Genomic DNA, 22945 nt, shown 5'->3' with positions numbered 1-22945 from the left:
GAAGAAAATGCTGCAGTGCAGTTTGTTACCGCTTCTTCTGCACTGACGCCTTGGAAGCGGCAGTAAACTTAGTTTTTAAGTAATATATTTGACGTCAACCAAGTTGTTAAACCATACGACAATTATTAAGCGATATAATAATATCCTATAATAATGAATAAAAAATTTTGAATTTTTGAATTTTTTTGAATTTGAATTTTAACGATATTGGAATACCTATACCTACTAAATTTTAATATACATAATTTAGTAAAGTGATTGAATTTTATTGACTTTTCGTTTTAAACAGTCAGAAAGCGGACCCCAGAATAACATACATACATATGGTCACGTCTATATCCCTTGTAGGGTAGACAGAGCCAACAGCCTTGAAAGGACTGATAGGCCACGTTCAGCTATTTGGTTTAATGATAGAATTGAGATTCAAATAGAGACAGGTTGCTAGCCCATCGCCTAAAAAAAGAATCCCAAATTTTTAAGCCTATCCCTTAGTCGCCTTTTACGACATCCATGGGAAAGTGATGGGGTGATCTAAATCTTTTTTGTATTGGTGCCGGGAACACGGAATAAAATCGTAATAATTATTTGTAAACATTTATTATGAACACCTCAATTAATAGGATCCGTACAAAAGAAGTACAAAAATTTAATCAATTAAGTACATTAACAATTTCATGAAAGCATTAAATATTTGCTTTTTTCAAACAGAAAACGTATAAATCAACTATTGATCCAGTAAGTATATTTAGAACCATGATTCTTAAGGACAATTATTGTAACATTCTTCGTTACCATATATAAATAGATCTACACAAGCATAATTGCATTCTTTATGAAAGAACACTATGTATAGAAAGTTTACAGTTTTATGAGAAGTGGTATATAATTTAAAAATACCCGTGTTCTGCCTATTATGCATTACTTATCTATTAAGTTAAAGGTATAGGTAATTATATCATATATCTTATCAAAAAGTTTGTACTCAATAAATTTAACTAAAAGAATACTAAAAATTATTTAAATCATACAAATGCTATGTTCTGTCCGTTATATGTTTTAGATGGATATAGGTAAATGTATGTTTAAACACAAGTACATAACCAAAAAAAATTGTTCTAAAAAATTTAACTAAAGGTACTAAACTCCATTTAAACAGATTTAAAAATGGTTTCTTTATAATACTTCAGCTCTTTGATACTTTCAAGAATATCATCAATAGATCTATGCTTGAAACTCTTCTGCGGTATAGATGCGAAGTCTTTTTGGTACCACCTCTTCGCTAGTTCTTTTATAGTACTAACATCAATTACCCGGTAATGTAAGTAATCGTTGAAATTCGGCATGTACTTTCTAAGGAACAGCCGATCCATGTATATACTATTTCCACCCATGGGACACCGTTTTTCCGGTACATGTTGTTTGACAAAATGTAAAACTTGCTTCTCGGCTTCTTCGAGTGATATCTTCGAGTTTCTACTAGCCTCTGTCAAGCCACTCTGCAAATAGGTTAGTAATAAATTCAAACGTAACAGATGAGAAACAGTAAAAAGTAAAAAAAAATGTGATTTATAAGGCATGGTAGACTGATGCAAGAAGGTTTGCTCAATACTTGGACATTAGAGGCTGTGATTTATCATCTTTTTCTTTGCTTATGCCCTGTGGGGTAACTCTGAGATTCAACAATTACATAGAAAGAGAGAGATAAATAGACCTTATCACCAACAGTGATATATCTCTGCTGCCTATGTTCATAGGAAACTTGAACAAAGTTCAATAAACAGTTATTATACATTCATCTCAGAATTTGTACTGGTCTTTTTGAAAATAGAAGTTGGATGAGTGTGTGTAAAACCATGTAACCTTGTCAATTCACCTAGGTAAGTTTGTGGAGTCTGCAGCAACAGGGCTGAGCATGTAACAGAAACACTTCTGAGCTACTAGAGGAATTAAATTAAATAGGTTTTATCAAAATAGGATACAAGGTTGTTGTTATCCTTTTGTGGTGTGTGAGTGGTGGAACAAACTACAATGCAACATTTTCGAAAATGTCACTTTATAAAATAACAGTCTAGAGTAGAAAATAGTGTCTATGTTATGAACAGAAGGAGCCTACTTAATTTGTTACACCAAAAGTAACTTCAATACCTCACCGTGCTGATTGATACACCACTGATTCATGTTTTCTAGGATACTGTTCGGCTGATGAATAATAATATTTGGACCTGTTGCCACGATGTTGAGGTCTGCATCCGTGACCAAGCAAGCTATCTCTAATATATGGTCAGTCGCCACATTTAGTCCTGTCATTTCTAAATCAACCCACACTATTCGCTTGGCAATATTCTTTGCTGCTTTAATTGACATATCTAACTGGGTTGCAGCAGCTGAAATTGAAGAAAAACTTATTGTTGTATATGTTTATAGGCAAATTGACAACATAGAAAATAAATTAATGATTTACAACAATAGAATAAAATCTTATTCATCTTAATCATATACATCGTTTTTATGATGTTTTCAAATGCTTTAAAGTATTTTATAATATAACATTTTAAGCTTACCGATTCCGTGAGGAGAATAAAAATTTAGTGAAGGATTATACAGTGTATGTAAAAGATTTCTTAAAATATTCATTAAATTATGCTATTTGAACCAAATCAGCTGCAAGTAAAATCAAACGCGTCGCGTCGAGCGAGTATTGAATTTTCGTCGAATTTTTATACCAACTTGATAATTCATAAATTCGCTCACTCCCGTGTTCTTGTACACCAATTTGTTTTGTACAATACATTTCATATCTTTGTTTAGCTTAACTGCATTTTGCTAAGTTAAAAAGAGACAAAAAATAACCTAGCGTATCGAATCCATCAAAACGTTATCTTAATATTTTTCCGATTTGGCAGCATCATAAACGTCATTATCACCATGGACTTTGGAGTGCCCAGGCAGGCAGAAGTCGTTGTCACTTTCTAACTTGTGATCCATAATTTTTCTGCTACATACAATCGAACCACACTGCTCTTTCGGTTAAGATAACCTTGTTTATTTCTTACAAAATGTATTTTCTTCAAGGTTCTGCTTTTATTTCCTTTGTTTGTCGATATACGCTTTAAGTTTTAGTCAAAATTTCGATGAATTGGAAAAGTTTCATGTGGCTTATATCTACAAAATAAGGCATTAAAGAGCTGAAATTGTCAATTCATACGTAAATTGTTACTACTATGCAATCTGTAAACAAAGACAATTCCCAATTAAAAAATATATTTTAATTTCAACCCTATGAAGACATTAACGATATCGATTTTCGTCGTTACCTTTTCCACAGCTTACGCGGCACATTGATGATATTCATAAATTTATTTTAATCTACACATTAGTCATGCACATTAATACATTTCCCAACTTACTCCATCTAACTTAAAATTACTCGGTCCTACGTCCGTGGTCAATCAAACAAAAGTTCAAAACAATTATTTTTTATCTGTCACCACCGAAGCTGTCATGCGGCTTTCATGTCATCTCAATGTCAACCCTTTAGATTGTCATGGTGTGTAAAGGTTGATTTTGTTTATTCGATTTTATCATATTTTTTGCTAATTGCAGCATTACAAAATAAAAAAATGAATAGAATAATTTTACAACAATGTCGGTGCTTAAAAAAATCAAGTAAGTGTTTCCTAGAATGATACGTGCATTCCAAAACAAATAACCTATGATCGTCTCAAAATTGATTATTAAAACCTTTATATAATTACCAGATATTAATGACTTTTGATACAGTTTATTGTTTTCTCAGATCTGATTAAAGGGACCCTATTCGGGTTCTACAGATCACATGTTTGAACCGTGTACCTATTTACCACATTTATATTTATTTCTACTTTCGTCGTTGACATCATACCTCATGAGCTCGTAAAATATTATCTTCTTCTTTAGTAACGCAATGGGAAACTACCCGAGAAAAGAAAGTCGTGAACTTTTCTTCATTATGTTTTGGTTATAATGCAATGGAAATTTTGTAATCTATGCTCACATGTTTACAATTGATTTGTTGTTGTGACTCCTGAAAGTTACCTTTGCCATAAAATAATAATAATTTACTTTTACTTTAAGATATTGCTTAAACACATTGAATAGTTTCATTCTTCAAAATAAAAAAAAACATTTTATTTCAATTTCTCTTAGTTCCCATATGTACTTACTTGTTTCAGCCTTTTTGTGGGAGTCAAGACAAACTCAACATTTTCCATATATCACCCTTGCAAGATCATTATCATATTACACAACTCAGCCTATAGGATTGCAACATGACATCACTCAAAAACCATACAATACAAGAGTATACTTGTCACCATATATTCGGCCAATATCTACTAGCAGCTATGTATTTGACAAAGAACCTCTCAAACCATCCTCCAAAGTAGAGGCAACAGTGGAAACAATAAAGAAAGGTATAGAAGAAAAGGAAAAACTTGTGAAAAAAGAAGAACCCAAGAAAAAAAGCATTAAGGAGCGTGTAATGGATGAACTGAGGCATTATTACCATGGATTCAGGCTATTTTTTATTGAGATAAGAATATCAACCTCATTGGTTTTAAAATTATTAAAAGGTCAAAGTTTAACACGTAGAGAGCATAGGCTGTTGGTGACCACCATAGGTGATCTCTTCAGAATGGTACCATTTATTGTGTTTATACTTGTTCCATTTTTGGAATTTGCTCTGCCAATATTCATCAAACTATTTCCAAACATGTTGCCATCAACATTTGAGAGTACAAGTCAGAAAGAAGCAAAGTTAAAGTCACATTTGAAGGTAAAGTTGGAAATGGCTAAGTTTTTCCAAGAGACCTTGGACCAGATGGCGCCACAGGCTAGCAACAGGCATTCAGAACTAGCTAAAGAGTTTGCTTCCTTTTTCAAAAAAATTAGAACATCAGGTGATGTTGCAACAAGTGAAGAGATTATGAAATTTTCAAAGTTGTTTGAAGATGAAATCACATTGGATTCATTGCAGAGGCCGCATTTAGTTGCTCTATGTAAAGTTCTAAATGTGTCAACAATAGGGACTGGAGCCATGTTACGGTTTAACCTCAAAATGAAGTTGAGATCTTTGTCAGCTGATGACAAAATGATAGCAAAGGAAGGTGTTGATAGTTTAAACTTCAGTGAGTTGCAGCAGGCTTGTAGGGCACGAGGGATGAGGGCTTACGGTGTATCTGAGGAGAGGTTGAAGAAAGAACTGAAGAACTGGTTGGATTTGTCTTTAAATGAGAAGGTCCCACCCTCTCTTTTGCTGTTGTCTCGAGCTCTGATGGTTCCCGAGCATGTGCCAACTACTTACAAACTCAAAGCCACTATTTCAGCACTGCCTGAACAAGTTGCGAGTTTGACAAAGGCCGCCATTGGTGAAAAGGAAGGCAAAGTTGATTTTAAGGTGAGTTATAATATAGCGCTATAACTTTTACCTGGAGCTTCACTTATTTGAGAAGTCTGAATTATTTACCTGAGCCTTACCTATGTCTGTGCTTGTGTAAAAGAGGCTTGAACATAGAGAAGAATATATAGTAATGCACAGATTTGCCATGATAGATATGTCAGTCAGTTTTTCTTGCCAGATAGATTGTTTTTTTAAATATTTATGAAATAAGCTTTTTATAAGAATATTGTTTTAGCTAGATTAACATGTAGGAAAACAAATCTTTTCCCATGTAATCAAACTGTCTTTTCTGAATCGCAATAAATTCACTTGTGTACTGACTTTCTAATGGGTAAAAACCATCATTTTTTCAAATGCAAATATAAACAAGATGTCATTTAATACATTCAGGCTAAAGCTGAAGCTATCAGACTGGAAGAGGAGAAAATCAAGGAAGAGAAGAAAGAGATGCAAGAAGCAGAACGAGAGAGGGAGTTGTTGGAGGCAAAGAAGAAAATTAAAGAGGACCTCATTGATAAAGCACCTATCATTGACGTTGAAGCGGCTCCAGTGTTAACAGACACTGCACCCATCATCAAGGTCGATTCCATCAAGAAATCGTCCGAGGAAGGTCTATCTGGCAAAGACATTGAAGTCATTGAGGATGCTTTAGAGAAATTAGGTAAGTTGGCATTATGCCATTCCTTTTTGCAATTCAAAAAGATCAAGTTCACATTTACGGGCAAATGACACTAGCCGAAAACGCGGTTCCTTTTATGTGTTGTTCCAAATTTAGATGCTTTTTACATGTAGGTTCAGATGACGTCATTGGACTATTGCGATAGTTTAGATGTAAATGTTTTTTTTTTTTTACTTTAGGCCTTTTGAGTATATTTAATAGATAGAAATACCCTGGCTTTCATAAAGCTATTTTAATTTTCAAGCCTATTAATAGTAGTTTTGTAACAATATAATAACAATCATATAAGTTTCAACACAAATACAAAATACTGAAAATTTGAGAGGGCAGAAGAGGAAAATAGGTTTCTGCAATTAATGTCTATACACTTCCTTATAAGATGTAAGTCATTGCCAAGTGTAGTAGGGTCTATGATATATCTATCTATCCTCGTCTTTTTTTTGCTTGTGGGGAATTCCCCTGTTTTCATTTGTGCATATTATTAATACGCCCGCGGTTCCATCTTTTCCGCGGAAATTCCAGTAAATCCTCTCTTGGTGCACTCTTAGACCACAGCATATTACCTAGTATATACTTTGCCTAATTTCAACATCTGGACATTATTGACAGCCAGTGGATATTTTGAGTGGAAGTCTTTATAAAATAATGCTTCATATTCAAAATAAACCTTCCAAAACTTATATGTATTTACTTACCGGATAGGTAATCAATGTTACCTAAATTGGCACATGGACAAAACAGCGCCGGTTGTTGCGTCATCCCCGTCATTTTTTGTGACGTATATTATGACTAATAATTGATCATAGTAGAATTCTTTGTCTCTGAGGTTATTTGCCTTGCAAGAAGTGTCGGTAGTCGGGCGATTAAGGTGTCCAACTAAAAGCGTGATACCCGTATTCGAATCTTACAGCCATATATCAATAATTTTTTTCTGAGTAACGTAAATTAATTTGAATGCTAACCGATGCTTTTTCCACGTTGAGGGAAAATATTGCGAGGAAACCTGCACATTCATGACACTGAATGTTTAACCCTGTTCTAGTTTTATTTACGTTCCAAAGGTATCAGAGACCTGAATCGATTCTTATAAAATACTGACATACCCAATCCAGATTCTTTAACATATATAATTAAACATGCGCTAATAGTAAGCAAGTGTTTGCTAGTATCTATAAAAAAAAACCATTGTCATAAAAGTTAAGAAGTGACTGTGAAGTTGATTTGTTTGAAATATGAATTATATTTATATGTAGCACGCTCTAGATAATATGAACTTTGAACGCGGTTAATACCCGTGAGCATGCGTGCAAGTGCCCAGTGGAAAAAACAGTAATAAAATAACTGTTTGTTGTGATTTCAGTTATTTTAAAATGTTATGATTATATTTTATTTTTTAACGTTTGGCAAAAATAGAACCTCTTTAGTATAGTTTTGTTATAGCAAACTTTTTAATTTTAAAATTTCAATACCGCCAATGAACTGAACGTTGCCTTTTTTGAGACTGTTGGTTCTTTCTATATATTCCCCATAAGTAATTAAAACATATATATGTATGTATACATATAAAGTTTCGTATAAAACGGCCAAAACGAACGTTACCTATTTATATCAAATTTCTCTATTTCAGCTGAACAAAAGAAGTCTCTGCTTCTCGAAAAGGAGAGCATCCAAGAGCTGAAGACGGAGTTGTCTGAGTACAGCGAGGATGTCAAGGAGATGCACGAGATCGTCAAGACCAAACAGGCGGACATCAAACTCACTAAGGGTGCTCGAAGGTATTGCTATTGAATTAAGTACTAAAATGTTATTTTTTTGAGTTAAGTTGTTTTAAAAGCATCGGCGGTTGAATTATTAAGGTTAAATCCCCAAGTTATGTGTGACTTAAACACCCGTAGCATGACACGCGCGACGCCGTTTTTATCGCGCGTAAAACTATCGCTGTCCCGTTTGAAGTCTTATAAAAAGTGGCTGGAATGGTTAAGTCATGTTTTTACACGAAGGAACTATTGAAGGAATATTGATATCATCGTAAAAGCTGTACTGGATGAATGTGCCTATTCCTTTTAGTGTCTTAAATATCTTATACATAAATACATACATATAATCACGTCTATATCCCTTGCGGGGTAGACAGAGCCAACAGTCTTGAAAAGACTGACGCCTTTTATGACACCCATGGGAGAGAGATGGAGTGGTCCTATTCTTTTTTCTATTGGTGCCAGGAACCACACGGCACAAATATCTTATATTAACTATAATTTTTTTTTATTTTCCAGATTATACCGCGCAGTGAACAACATGATCAGCAAACTGGACGCGGCGCTCCTCGACTTGGAGAATAAGGAAAAAGCTCTCAAGTCTACCCTCAAGCAGACCACGACTGACCCTCAGAAGGCCAAGGAACAGCTGATTCAGATAGACGAGCTCATGACTTCCATAAAGAGCTTGCAGAAAGTACCTGATGAGGCGAAGTTGAAGTTGATACAAGATGTGTTGGGCAGGTTGGACGATGATTTTGATGGTCAGCTGAAAATTGATGATGTTTTGAAGGTTTGTGTCATTTCATTATTTAAATACAATGTTCAGTTTTAGGAAGTTACTGTGAAGCAGGATTCTTCACTATCAAGTATAGATTGCCTCATACATACATACATATAGATATAGGCAATGTCTATATCCTTCGCGGGGTAGACAGAGCCAACAATCTTGAAAAGACTGATAGGCCACATTTGACTGTATGGCGTAATGATATAATTGAAATTGCTAACCCATCACCTGAAGAAGAATAAGCCTATCGCTTAGTCGCCTTTTACGATATCAATGGAAAGGAGATGTAGTGGTCCTATTTTTTTTTATATTCACCGCAGATTTCCTCATTTTAAACCAAAACTGATCTATAATTTCGGTTTGATTTTTGCTCCAACCAAAGTTAGGAATACTAAAAATTTGAGGAGCCTTAAAAATGGAGACTTTTAATATTTTATCACTGCCCTAGCGAAGGCTGCAACTGGGAAATACCAATCTGTAAGGTCGCATTTCAGAGCTGTCCTTACCACAATGTTCAAACAACAAATCTCATTCTTTACAGATGTTAGAAATAATAGGCAACGAGAATGTGAACCTATCAGAGAAGCAGATGGCCGAGCTGATCGAGTTGCTGGACAAGGAGGAGATCCTAGAAGTGGAGAGTAAGATACAGAAGGCGCTCGATAAGGCCGCCTCCGCTGCTAAGGAGCAAGATAAGTCTAGTGAATCCAGCGGGCGGGTATGATTTTTTTTTTTTTTTGGTCAAATTATACGCATTGAGTTGTATCTTTGTTTCATATTTTTGATGTTAATTTAAAAAAGTTGCATGTAAGTATTGATGTAATTGCATAATGATATGTGCATAGAAAATTATGTTATTCAGAGAAAGACGTAAATATTTTTTTTTTTTTTTATAATTTTCGAGCCGATCCCCAAGCAACGGTATTACAATGTACAAGTTCCATTTTGGGCATGAAAATCGGTTCAGTAGTTTCAAGTGATGTGACTGTAGTTCAAAAATTTCTTACGAGGTCTTCGTTCGTAGTGAACTAGTTATTTCGATACAAGCAATGGGCTAGTTTAGTGAAAGTTAATTAAATCATTATCGCCTTTGACTTTATCCTAAGAAAGAGATACAATAAACTAATTCAGCTTTGCAAAAATAAATCAAAGTATAACCAAAAGGGATAAATAATCTCTGTATGTAATCTGTAACAATTACAAATTGTAATTGTTACTAAAAAATAATAAATAAAAGGGCTTTGCACACAAGCGATTTATATCATCTATTTTTTTTTTAATTACAGAGTCTTTTCGATCTGATTCGCGAGGCGCAGAAGCGACGGGAGATGAAGAAGGCTGAGAAGGCTGCGGAGAAGTTCAGCGAAGAACCACCATTGCCGAAAAGCGACGACATGGTCTCCAAAACCGAAGGAAAACGGCCCGAGAGCCACTGAGCATTACTCTTTTCTAGCGAAGGTGTAAATATTAAGACATAGGGTAAACCTTCGATTCGGTTTGATAGACAAATCGCTGATCGCGGACTTAGCCTTTATAAATCAAAACGTCGATAGGTATACTAATGTATTTTCTGTATAAAAATCAATATTTCGCTAGACTGTCCAACTTGTCTATGGATGGAAAACTGTCTATGGATTTGTAGAAATTACACCTGTTATTTTAATGGATGTTTAACAGTTATTTACAATGATGTTTATTAGAAATGGAGTAAACATATTTTAATGTTAATTCCATAACTTCCTTTCCATTTATTTCACATCTGAGTTCTACTGTTGAAGAATAATAAATTTAGTTTATGTTGAAAACTGTAAACATAACTATAAAAAAATAAATTCGATCCATAGGCCAGGCCTTCCAAGACTAGCAATGGAAGGATAGGCAACGTCGATCCATAGACTCGATTTATTATCTATGGAAGTATATATTTATTAGTGGACCACGCGGTGTTGCAACTTAATTTGACTTAACGTCGACGTACGAATATTAATGTAGATCATTAATTCGTGTTACCGTTGTGACAATAAGCATTTTGTAAACATGTAATCAATCACATGTAAATAATTGCAGATTGAAGCAGATTTTCCACACTGTACAAAACTTTTATGTATGGAATGTCCCTTCTAAAACTGAATAACTAATGCAAAATTCATAGAATAGGTTGAATAAATCAGATTTATTTCCATTTGGTATTTAACTCTTATTTGAGTCTTCGATATCAAGCAAAACATGAACTGTGTGTCTAAGTATGTCCTGATAGCTTGACATATATATTATTATACGATTTGTCTAATAACTTTCATCATTTTAAAATGTTTTCATAAATATTTGAGGTCTTAGTTTTTCATTTCATCTACGTCTCATAAGTGCTAGATGTCAGATGCAAGTATTTAGTATATAGTTATTCAGTTTTAGCCTCGGCGCCTTGTGAATTCTGTTTATTTTTCAATTCAATGTTGCTACAGAGATTTATCTTTCGTTTTATGCATTTCTGTGATCACTATTCATGTGTAAGTTTCTTTAGATGTATGTTAGCACAAATTGTTTGTGTGCGCTGTGTAATATGATATCTCCTTCATTATGTAATTTTAGTGAATTGGAGGTACAATGAGTACATAAAGCACTGTATATAATACAATTAATATATTAACATTGTGTATGACACAAGGTGAAGGTAAACAGAAATGAAATTATTTTGTCAAACTGTTCGTTTTAATAGAAGCATACGATTATTTCTCTGTTATTGCAGTATGTATACTGTATTTTTTAATCTGTGTGTATTTTAAATATGACACAGCAACGAAGTTTATTGTCATCAAAGTTTCCATTTTGGATTGAAGATTGCGTGTTGTAACTAAGTCCTTTATTAATTTTTGTAACCAAATCTCTTTTAAAATCACTATCAATAGCTCCCGTTGCACATCTGATAAAACTACGTACCTTTTAGTTTTAATAAAATATGTGTATATTTTTTTGTATGTTATTTACGAATATTTAGAGCAAGAATTATCTAACTGAAGTACATGTTAAATAATGCTATGACAAGATGTTGTCAGATGTGCTAAAAGTTAATAAAGAATAAACCAGTTGGTAACATGACCTATAGTTGTTTTTATTTTATTTTAATAAATTCGTCAACTTTATTATAATAGGACGCTTTTAGAAGAAATGTATACAGGATATCTGGTAAATCGCGTTGCATATTAAAAAGGGGCACTCGGTATCTGATTCTCGTTCTAAAGAATTAGAACAAATAGGGGGTTAAAATTTTACCTTATTATTCATCAAATCAAGAAGTGTGGGTAAGATATGATATGAAATATATGATGACACGATTTACCAGACACCTTGTATACCAAATTGCCAATAATCCTCTTGGCGTCTGTCCCCAATTTCTCCCAGTGCCGTCCTTTTTGGGGAAGAGCCTGGACCCCCGATATGATCACGATCCAAATCCGACTTTCAGACGAATAGGATGTACAGAGTAGGTAAAACCATAAAAAAACATAGCTAATTTATAAACTACTATTTTTACGCCCTTTGAATAAATTCACTTCTACTCTTTCCGGAAAACTATATTAAAGGCTTATAAGCAATTTCAGACAAAATTCAGTTTTGGTAAAATTATTTCATTGCAATGTTTGTATTGTTATATAGAAAATGTGTAATGTGTGCGTTGCGTACCTACTTATAATATTTTCAACACAGACATTTTTAAAATAAAGCGCAGACAAATAAATAATACAAATATCAATTGAAATATAAATATCAAAATATATAATGTTTTTAAATCTGTGATATAGAGTAACGTTTAAAATTTTTAAATTCGGCGCCAATTAATAAGGCGCGAAAAGGTCCGTATCCGCTTAGAAATCATAGTTTATCATTGGTTGCCTCTGCCGTTATCATCCAATAGTAAGCAACTACAAAACTTCCACGAATGACGAAGCGTAAATTAACCCATCGCGGGCCAGCAGGCAGCCATCTTGATGAAATTCGAAAATTGAAAGCCAGCCTATTGGTTGATAACGAAACGTCATTTCAATAGTTTGACGGAGTTGCGCAAAATAAATTAATTTTTTGACTCTCACTCACTCATTGCGGCTGCCATGTTTTTTTTCATGTGGGGTGTGTGTGTATTGATATAACATGATAGTTTAACCCCATAATTACTATTACAGGTGAGTAGTTTGTTTATATTAATTGTTTTTCTACGCCAATACGGAAGTGCGCTGCGCGTCCTCAGTGAAAGTGCATCATGTAATACTGTCGCCTTCTTGTGAAATTGCATCGTATCATCCCGTCTTGGCAATACGAGTATGACTCAGTGTAAAACCTCGATAAAGTTTTACGTGCCGAGCGAGATCTTTGTTTATTGATAATAATAAGATGGTGTACCCGCGCTGAGGACCCGAGAGGCTACGTACGTGATTTATTTTGTTGCCGTATCTCTAGTGACGTTTTGGCGCCATCGACCCATTTAGCGCGTTGGGGCGGGCATGGTTTTCTCGAAATTCTTTGTATTTTCACATTCCAATGACCTTTGTTTGAAAATATTACGCATTTTTGTGTTTCAACTGATCATTTTCTTTTGCAGAAGGGGTAGAACCAAGTTCATTTGTTTATAGCTAGTGACAATGCGATCGCCCACATTAAACTAATCGTGACAAAAGTTGCCTTATTTTTATCGTATCACTAGCAAAACCAGGCCAAAGAATAAAAAATGTATTAGTACGATATTAGAAGAAAGGATCGATATAATCACACGGCCCACGGCAAATGAAAATGGACCCTCGATATTTGAGCGTAATAATGGTGTTTGATAACGACAGTAATTATCAAGGGCAGGATGCGTAAGCATAAAAGAGAGAGCCAGGCGGACGCCTGTAGGCCTGCCACGTCCAGAGAACTTCACCAGACTCCACAACTCAGCATCTGATACACAAACCATAAACACAGGTAAATATGTGCTTACTTTTTTGTTGTTCATTATCACACACTGATGTGAAGTAGAAAGTTATTGCCTTTCATTTAGAAAATTTAACTAAATTTATACATACATATCATCACCCCTGTTTCCCATTGATGTAGGCAGAGACTATGGATATCCACTTGCTAATATCCGCACACATCTGCTTCCTCCACACTTAAAATTTAGTCCCTGAAAGAAACAAAGTTTATCACCGTTAAATAAAGGAATATTGTGCTAACCTTATTTGTTACAATTGGTTCAAATAGTGTAATCAAATTACTCTAGACTCACTTTACTTCACATCAGTGTTTTATAACCATAGACATATCCAGAGTACAATTGGCACAAATAAACAGACATACCCTCATGTTTATCTACCTCTGACAGTACATTTTAAAGTATTTATTGTATTTGAGTGCAGCAATTTATGAAGTAGCGATTAACCTGTATAGCCCAGTATAAAGCTAAATACTCATCTCCGTTTCAGTCAATAAACCTATTTTAGATAAACAGGATTGCCAGGATGTGTTAGGAGTTTGAATGAATTTGATATACCTATACTTCTTGCTATAAAAAATATTCATCAATATCGATTTATTGTAAAAGCCATGAACCTGTAACAAACAGATTATCACATTTATAATATTATTTCATCTGGATTTCTTATGCTATAACAAATGGTAGGCATCAGAGATAGCACATTAAGAAATGATAAATTTAATTGCTTTCTGGTAACAATAATCACAAAACAGGTTTATTCATTTTCAATTAGGTTTTTGTAATATTAATTAGAAAGGGACTTTGAATAGAATGACTATCAATCTTGCATTTTGTATTAAAATCAAGTTGACTGTTAATATCAAAGTCTGATTTTCACAATTTTTTTTTAAACTCAAGAGGATATGCAGTGCTCTATTATACTGGAAAGAGAACGAAACACTGGAAATGTTAAAATGAAGACTATTAACAATTATAAGAATCCTTACAAGAAGGTCGGTTGCATTTTGCTCTTCTTTAATTTCATAGGCAACATACATCTTCAGTTCTTTATCAATAGAATTTAATTAGGGATTTTAAGATAAGAATATTGTGATAATGGAGCACAATAAAGACAAAAATGTCTAATTGTGTGTTTGTATTTGTGTTGTGATAACACAAACAAGTTATTGAATGTTGCCTATGAAGATGCACTTTGTATTTTGTAGTCCCTTTTAGTTTGGCGCACTGTTTTGGGAGTTACATAGCCCTTTGTTCCATTGTTTGCATCTTATCATTTATGTATTTACATCATTGTAAGTCCATAGTATTCATGAACATTCTGCATAAAGCTTCACTTATTCACTTCATTTAGGTAACTACACCATTTATAAGTTCCCCTGTTACTTTTTTTTGTTTTGAGTTGCTTATTTGCTCTTTCTAATGTTGAAATCTATGATTATTTGTAGGCAGTCATAATTTACTTCCCACTTTTTCTTGGCATTAAATTTATTTATAAAGGCAAAATCATCATCAATGCTACTCTCTAAATATTTTTACTGCCAATATAGGTAATGCTATTAGTTTATTCTTGAAAATTTTGATTTTAACACTTGAAACAATAATGGTTATCTTAATAACTATACAAATTACTCTTGGTTGCAAGGCCATTATCGAGAAGAAGTAATTACTACTTATTAGGTTATAAACAGATAAGATTTGCCATGTTCAGTTGTATGGCTTTATCATGGAATTGACATGCAAATTGTGACAGGTTGGCTAGCCTTTCGCTTACAAGAGTAAACACAAGTTTATAAGGCTATCCCTTAGTTGCGTTTAACAACATCCATTGGAAAGATACAGAGTGGAACTTTTCCTAAGTGTTAATTATTCTGAAAAATGATAGTGATGATAATAAAAATAATGATTTAATAAAATTATAATGTTTTATTTACAGGAAGCTAACTTTAACATCATTGTGGACCAGCTTTGCACTAGACTTCAAGACATAAAGGATCAAGAGATTGCGTCACAGGTAGGCATGCCCACGTGTTCCCTAGATCACACTGAGGCTGTTCGACGATATTACGCTGCCTTTCCCGCTCTGGACAAGGGGCAGGAGTCGCCGCTGCAGTACTATCTACCGCCGCCAGCGTGGTGTCGCAAATCAGCGGCCGATTGCAACCAAGCCAAGATGCAAAACGATATAGCCGTCTCAAGAGACTGGAACACAAAAAATAAAAAGCTGTTTTCGGGTAAAGAACGACGCAATTCATACCACGGCCAAAAGAAGGGCAATAAAAAGCGCTGCAATAGTTATAGTAGGTCCTTTGAAAGCAAGGAGAGCCTGCCGGAGTGGGTCACGAACGAGGGAGTCTGGGACATCGAAACTCAAGATCCCGTCAAGGAGTTCATTAGGGCTATAGCGTTGGACGAAGGTTACGGCACCTGTGAAAACACGGTCACCGACGAAATCAATCAGATTACATCGGCGAAACGCAGAATGAACGACAATATGGTGCTGCCAAACTGCGAGGTTAGTCTTAATTTTAATGCACAATGGATCGTGACAGAAGATCTTAATCCAAGGGTAAGGAGTCCGATGGAGGAAGAGTTATATGCAAAATTTGAGGCGAAATTCGATCGTAGCATCGAAGCCTTGTGGAGTAAAGATCAGAACACGCCAGACGACGAGTATCAAGACCTTCCGATTGATTTCCAAGATCTTCTGTCATCTCCATCCGATCATCTGTTCGCCGATCCGTCCGCCGAGAAATGTAGTTTTATGTCGCTCACGGAAAGCATCTGGTCGAACGACCCAACCGACGCGGTGTTCGAGCGCGCTCAGTCTACTTCGAAGATGGCGGAGGCGCTGCACGACCGCTTCAGGCCGCTGAACCTCGCCGACGCCGAGCCGCGACCCCAGCCCTGCGCGCCGCGACTGCTGGATTCCTTCGCACTCTACGAGGGGGAAGAGTTGTACGACGCGCTGTCGACCGTGGCCAAAACTATGCGCTCCTTCACCGCCATCAACCACAGCCGCGACCGCAGCGGCTTCGTGGAAGTGCCGCCGCGTCGCCATCCGCGCAACGAGCCGCTCCCGCCCCCGCCGGAACCGAAACCCGCCGAGGAGGCGCTCCGTCGATCCGCGTCCCGCGAGGATCTCCTCACGTCGTCGCGCACGCACTTCAAGCCGATCCGCCGCGAGTCCGAATCGGAGGCCGTCCGGTACGCCGACGGCGACACGTTCGACATCCGCGGGGACCTCGACCCGGTCGAGTTCAGCCGCAGCGCGTCCGGCGGCGTGTACCTGAAGAGCTCGCTCGAGCGCTACCTGGAGTTCCGCACGGGCGGCATCGACTACGGCCGGCTCAACCTGACGGACGCGCAGCGCTGCCCGGACCTCGACGACCCGTGCTTCCGGCTGCGGTTCCCGATGCGGCAGCTGGACGTGGGCGTGCAGACCGAGCGGCCCGCGGCGGCCGCGTGGGGCGCGTGCGAGGAGTGCGGCCGCGCCGCCAAGAAGATGCGGCCCGACGGCGACATCTGCGGCGCGCGCGGCTGCCCGGCGTGCGCCGCGCCCGCGCCGCGCCGCGCCGCGCGCGCGCCGCCCGCGGACGGCGAGTGGGAGGAGCTGGTGTGGGCCATGAGCGCGGCGGCGGGCGCGGACCGCAAGCGGCGCCACAGCGCGGCGCTGCGCTGCGTGGCGCCGGCCTGCACGCACCCGCACGCGCGCTTCCTGCCGTGCTGCACGCTGGCCCTCGACCGACCCCTCACGCGCTAACTCCGCCGACTATTTTTTTGCTTGATGGATTTGACACCCGTTCTGTGTGCGAGACTCGCGGAGCAACAAAATCACCACTTCTCCTTGTAGCTTCGTGTTCGTCGATTGTGCCGGTTTGATATCACGTCGCGCGATGGACGGGGAGAGCGTTCGAATGCCTTACGATCGGCTTTTCGATGTGAAACTGATAGTTTCCTTCAATAACGACACCTAGGCTCACGGTATCACCATCAGACAAAAAAATAGTTTGTTGTGTATACTGAGACATTTAATAAATGTATATTCGTTAATCTTCTTTTGCTCTGTGCTCATTTCCGGCATTCATTTTTAGTCGTTCCGACAGCCAAATTGAACGACGCCATTTTCTTTTAATGGTTTACATTGGGAATTAGCAAAGAGCTAAAGTTATAAATTTTCTATTTTTGTTCTAAAGAAATCATATTTTATTTACTTATATTTTAAGATCTGTAAATATAATTTATTAAGTGTCTCGGTAGGAAGCTCAAATCACGTAGTGTATGTCACGCTGAATATTGAAAGAACGATTTATTGTCGGGTTGCTTAGAATCAATAGTGGTTAATTCTACAGTCGGTCTTATTGACACAGAACGCGTACGTAAAAAAGTAAAAAATCAAGCCGCGTCGACCTTAAATTCAAGTCTTATTATCAGTACGCATTGAAGGAATTACACCAACCTTAAAAATCGTAAAACTACAATAATTATTGCGCGGAACTGTGTCAAGGTGAACCGTGTTTTGTTTATCTTTGCCAACCTATCGTACCGCATTCTCTGTATATATTCGCCCTTTTCCTACATCGATTATGGTAATTTGAAATTCTATAAAAAATATTATAACAGTTCTTGAAACTCCTGACAAAAGTGACGCCTACGCACTTGAGATTCGAATATAATAACAATGCTCTGTTTTACTCTTTCAAGTGGCATTAGATGGAAAAAGTTAGCAATAATAATAGGATTAAACTAGCAAAGCCTTGCAGTTATGTTCTCCGGATTGTGTAATGATGTTGAAGAGAAGGCTAGACATGCTAACATATCTTATGATTGTAGATATTGAGCGAAGGAGGAGTATATTTAGTATTAATTTTAGTTCAATGTTTCTTTGTAGAGATTTCATATTGGTATGCATGTTTGATGGAATGCTCCGTTTATCGCATTATGTCAACTATATTTGGTAAAGATTGAATAATGTATGTGACTTATACGCGGTTGATAAATGAACTGTTGTTAATATATGAATTAGTATATATTGTTTTACTTGAAATGTTATTTAGAAGTTTTATCGGTGTATTCTGTTTTAGAAAATTCACTATGAGGTGAACGCTAAGAACGGAGCATTTCAGTGCAAGCATATAGGACGATTCTAATATAATTCTTACAATAATATCGTCCCAAGTTGTTTTATAATTTGTTAATGTAAAATGTAGATAGAGCCGGTATTATATTTTTGTTAGTATTTTTCGTTAACGTTTTCCTGCCTATCTAAATTCAATCAAAATTAAATGAGATTGTTTTCTGTTAATATACTTTACTATTTTTAAATAATACAGGTATTGACATGCACGTATTGTATCGTGGCCCCAGGGTGACAACGGTACGTTCCGCGCGTGTTTAACACCTGTATTATTTATAAATAGTATAATGTAACGCGACAGTTTAAAATACATTTTACATTGATGCTATGTGACGGATCGGGCGCGCTTTCACTCTCCAGTAGTGTTTGCCTTTTTCGGAAATCCATCTTCGAGATATTTTATACCGAGAAAGGTAAGCAGTGCTGAAGCTTTGATCATGTTCAAAGCCAGTGGAGGTTCGCCTTTTATGTGCGGCTTTACGTTATGGACGGTTTGTTTTCATGGTGTGTCCAGTAAGTTAGGTTTTACACGCGGTGATTTTATTGAATGGCCGCACGATAATGTAGGCGGCCAGTGAAGGCAGTGCTTCTGTACTCGCCGTCGGCCTTAGTGGTAGTCTGGTGGAGAGTAATACGGTGGACGATTAGTAAGGCCACCATTAGTGTTGTCCGGTGAGAAGACTATGTATTGTGCTCTTCGTATTAAAACGTGCAGTCACTTTCCAATGCTGCTACCATCTAGTTCCCGACGATGTCTCGAAGGGAACCATCGATAGTGACTGCGAGATTGTAACATAATTTACAGCTCCAGATATGAATTATAACAGTTCATAGGTGTAACTGTTATTATAGTTTATGTAAAGCGTAAGAAGTGTATATGTTATATTTTCGTATATTTTCGTTTTATATAGGGGGTGGCGGTCGTCGTAGCGCTCGGCGTATGCGGCGCCCGCGCATCCCGCACATACATTTTATTTACTTCATTTGAAAGCCTTCCGTAGTTACAGTTTCATATAAAATTTTAATATTCGTGCAAACTTTGCTATTTTATGTGTCGTGTTTTATATATTTATTTTTCTGTAGTGTGATTTTACATCTGTTTGTAATAACTGAAAAGAAATAAAAACACCAAAAAAATATTTCATTACATCAAAAGGCTATTCTTGTATATATTTAGTAATATATTGCGAAATTAATGTAAAGACATGTTTCAGTTATTTTATTCTTATACTTTATTGAATCCGTGGTTTTACTACTCTGAAATTTTGCATGTTTGTACTGTTACGTAAACGCCACCAACTGTTTACGCTGTTACAGATAATTATATAATATGATATGTATCTAAAGTTATAATTTTAACTATAATATGGTTGGGTATTTTCGACTCGTTGAGCTAATTAATTCACATTCGTTTTATAGCGTGTCACATTAATATTTTTTGTTCATTTTCTGTCATAAGTTCATATTATATTGTACTTATTCCATTAACGATATTCGATAAAGGATACCTCGATAAAAAAAATTAGAAAAAACAAAAAAAAAAAGATAATATTAGATTCAAGTTTGCATATAATATTATGTTTGATTAGTTGTTAATCTAATGTAATGTGCTTATGCACTTGTTTATCTAAACGTCCGCAACATCTTTGGATAGTGTCGTGTTTTCTGACGACGTTATGACGCGCAGAAAAGACGACTTGTATGTTTGCAACGTACGTAAGGGGACTATTGTCATAATATTATAATGTAGCACGAACATCTGTACGTTGCGGACTAGGTACGGTATCAATAGGTAAATTTTGATGAGTTTTCGTTGTCACAGTTGCATAACGTGTTTCAATATACTTATTGATATCGCATCATTTCCTTGCAATCACTCGCGTGATCGACAATACGGAGGTGCCAATAGGAAACGAGTGATTTCAAGGATTCGTAGTTACGTCCCCGAAGTTAATTTCTATTTGTACGCCACCGAACACGTGTGGCCAAGCTTGTCAGTAACGTATTGGTATCTATTTGAATCTTTCACAATTTTTCACAGGCTGATTTGAGTTGTGTTAAAATTATAATGCTTTATGTTGAGATGAGAGCAACTAATTACCTGTCGAATTTGGACACGTAGCTATACATAGCACACGTTTGAAAATTTGTAAAAACGACGATGTTGTGTGTAGTATTTGTAAATTCAAAATCTGCAACGCTCTCAGGAACAAGTAAGCTTGTAACCGATTGCTCGTGCCTTGGTTACATGCACATTTGTTTATTCCTTCTGTCAAGTTTATCATTTATTTTTCTCTTTCGAAATTAAGATCCATTAGAATAAAAACTATCTTATAGGCCGGGGTAGGAGCATTATGCAAGGGATTTCACATCTTGATTTTGGCATTTTAGCAAAAATACTGTAACATGTAATTTTAATACTAATTGCCACACTAAATTTGCTTTGTTAAACTCGACTCTGATTTTTGCACGATCATCTTTTGATTAATAAATAGTAAGTATAGTGATGTTCCTAAATTTTAGATCAAATTATATCTTTCTAGTTGTATAACTATACCATAGTGTCAAATTACTGAAGATCGATTAATAATTAGAAGTGTTTGTCCCTGAAAATAGTTACCATTTTCATATGTTAGGTTTTGCTCACTACTCTGGTACTTGCCACCTATGGGAAGAAAATAAATGAAATAATCCACACACGTTTGTTTTTATTTAAAACTCCCATTTAGTGGCGGTGGTGGGTTAAGATATAATTTACTTTATACAAATACAAATACAAAAATACAAAATACAAAATACAAAATCGTTTATTTCTTAAAGCACATGACACAAGAAATATGATTGGAGTCTCCTTTTAAGCGTGCAAGCCTGTGCCAGGAGACTCCGCTCTTTCATAAAAGCAAATTAACCTTGTAAAGTACGAGTAAGGTAATTAAATAAATATATAATGTGCATTTGAAAAAGTGTTAGATTCGTATACTAAGGTAAACTATATTTTATATTTATGTTAATATACATTTATCCTTATACTATAGTAAAGCCTCAGTCTGTTCATAACTTTTCGTTTTAAGCCATCCAGTAATCACAAACTTACATTCCTTATACAATTTTCTATATATATTATTTACTCTGTTAATTTTGTTATATAATTGGGCTGATATTACATAGAATTGTCTTCGTGCAAAATATGTTCTAGTTTGTGGTATTTTAGCTACTATGTATCTCCTTCTTCTTGTTTCAACTTTAGGATCATATTCTGTAGTTTTATGCTTATACAGTACACAATGCAAAATATACAACTGTCTAACCGTAAGCAGATTACACTCATTGTATAAGAGTTCAGTTGAATATCGCTTTTTCTTAAAATACATAATTTTGATCAGAAATCTCTGTGCTCTTTCTAATCCTATAAAATGAGTCTTTGCAGCATTTCCCCAAACTGAAATACAATAAATAAGAATGCACTGCACAAGTGATATATAAATATTGTTCAGAAGGTTTTTGGATGAGCACTGTACGTCTAAACCTCTGGGTACCACATAACGTAATGATTTAAATATCCAGGACAACTTTCTCACTCTATTTATTACGTGATCTACATGCGGGTACCATGATAATCTTTGATCAACCAGTACACCCAAGTACTTAACCTTATCTACTCTGTCGATGATAGGACAGCAGCAGTCAGGAAGATCAGTATTTTGGTTACAAGAATGGATTTTTATACGGTAACCTTGATTAGGTTGATTTCGTGAGTCAATACCAAAACAGATGTAATTAGTTTTTGCAGTGTTAAGAGTGAGCAAATTACTTTTGAGCCAGCGTGCTACCTGGGCTAGCCCTGTCTCAATGTGTGTACGTGTACTATCCCATGTAGTGCCACTGAAGACAATGGCAGTATCGTCCGCATATGAAAAGATTTTCGCATTTGGAATATTCATTTCACAGAGATCATTTATATACAAAAGAAACAGGGTGGGACCCAGTACACTCCCTTGAGGAACACCATATGTAACATTTTCTACCTCACTCACACAGTTTTCAATTTTAACCGTTTGCTGTCTGTTACTCAGATAGTCTTTAAACAGAGCTTTAAACTTTATGGTAAATAATATTGATCTTTTTATGTCGGTAAGTTTTACTAGGTATTTATGAACATACTGTTTAAAAAATCGTTGT

The 22945-nt window shown here is 36.1% G+C and overlaps 3 protein-coding genes across 5 annotated transcripts; 2 read left to right on the top strand and 1 right to left on the bottom strand.

Moving 5' to 3' along the window:
• Positions 1 to 611: 611 nt before the first annotated feature.
• LOC106135726 (probable oligoribonuclease) lies at positions 612 to 2821 on the bottom strand. The gene is made up of 3 exons (XM_060945451.1): positions 2562 to 2821; positions 2146 to 2384; positions 612 to 1496 (listed from the first exon to the last, which is right to left on the bottom strand). The coding sequence occupies exons 1-3, from the start codon at positions 2632 to 2634 to the stop codon at positions 1149 to 1151; spliced, it is 660 nt and encodes a 219-aa protein (XP_060801434.1). The 5' UTR covers positions 2635 to 2821; the 3' UTR covers positions 612 to 1148.
• A 685-nt stretch (positions 2822 to 3506) lies between these two features.
• On the top strand, positions 3507 to 11759 carry LOC106137182 (mitochondrial proton/calcium exchanger protein). Its single transcript, XM_060945425.1, has 7 exons — positions 3507 to 3666; positions 4212 to 5434; positions 5828 to 6098; positions 7744 to 7891; positions 8393 to 8666; positions 9205 to 9381; positions 9950 to 11759. Exons 1-7 carry the CDS (start codon positions 3513 to 3515, stop codon positions 10097 to 10099), a joined length of 2397 nt encoding a protein of 798 aa, XP_060801408.1. The 5' UTR covers positions 3507 to 3512; the 3' UTR covers positions 10100 to 11759.
• A 924-nt stretch (positions 11760 to 12683) lies between these two features.
• Positions 12684 to 21463, top strand: LOC106136885 (uncharacterized). Of its 3 annotated transcripts, none has more exons than XM_013337553.2 (4): positions 12684 to 12841; positions 13258 to 13619; positions 14530 to 14624; positions 15566 to 21463. In XM_013337553.2, the coding sequence occupies exons 3-4, from the start codon at positions 14535 to 14537 to the stop codon at positions 17390 to 17392; spliced, it is 1917 nt and encodes a 638-aa protein (XP_013193007.2). In that variant the 5' UTR covers positions 12684 to 12841; positions 13258 to 13619; positions 14530 to 14534; the 3' UTR covers positions 17393 to 21463. The 3 variants fall into 3 exon arrangements, with proteins under 3 accessions (XP_013193007.2, XP_013193019.2, XP_013193014.2); XM_013337560.2 differs by lacking the exon at positions 12684 to 12841 and adding an exon at positions 12928 to 13083; XM_013337565.2 differs by lacking the exon at positions 14530 to 14624.
• The last annotated feature ends 1482 nt before the right edge of the window (positions 21464 to 22945 follow it).

Source organism: Amyelois transitella, chromosome 8 (assembly GCF_032362555.1).
Source record: "Amyelois transitella isolate CPQ chromosome 8, ilAmyTran1.1, whole genome shotgun sequence".
Lineage (NCBI taxonomy): Eukaryota > Metazoa > Arthropoda > Insecta > Lepidoptera > Pyralidae > Amyelois > Amyelois transitella.
This window is presented reverse-complemented; position numbering and strand designations above follow the sequence as displayed.

What these genes read in the sequence shown, in the direction of transcription:
- LOC106135726 (XM_060945451.1), bottom strand. Translation starts at nt 2,634, where the DNA reads ATGAATATTTTAAGAAATCTTTTACATACACTGTATAATCCTTCACTA. An exon ending in TTATTCTCCTCACGGAATCG is followed by an intron (nt 2,385 to 2,561) that starts GTAAGCTTAAAA and finishes CTTCAATTTCAG; the next exon opens with CTGCTGCAACCCAGTTAGAT. An exon ending in GTATCAATCAGCACGGTGAG is followed by an intron (nt 1,497 to 2,145) that starts GTATTGAAGTTA and finishes ACCTATTTGCAG; the next exon opens with AGTGGCTTGACAGAGGCTAG.
- LOC106137182 (XM_060945425.1), top strand. Translation starts at nt 3,513, where the DNA reads ATGTCATCTCAATGTCAACCCTTTAGATTGTCATGGTGTGTAAAGGTT. An exon ending in AAGGCAAAGTTGATTTTAAG is followed by an intron (nt 5,435 to 5,827) that starts GTGAGTTATAAT and finishes TAATACATTCAG; the next exon opens with GCTAAAGCTGAAGCTATCAG. An exon ending in CTCACTAAGGGTGCTCGAAG is followed by an intron (nt 7,892 to 8,392) that starts GTATTGCTATTG and finishes TTTATTTTCCAG; the next exon opens with ATTATACCGCGCAGTGAACA.
- LOC106136885 (XM_013337553.2), top strand. Translation starts at nt 14,535, where the DNA reads ATGCAGTGCTCTATTATACTGGAAAGAGAACGAAACACTGGAAATGTT. An exon ending in ATAAGAATCCTTACAAGAAG is followed by an intron (nt 14,625 to 15,565) that starts GTCGGTTGCATT and finishes TTTTATTTACAG; the next exon opens with GAAGCTAACTTTAACATCAT.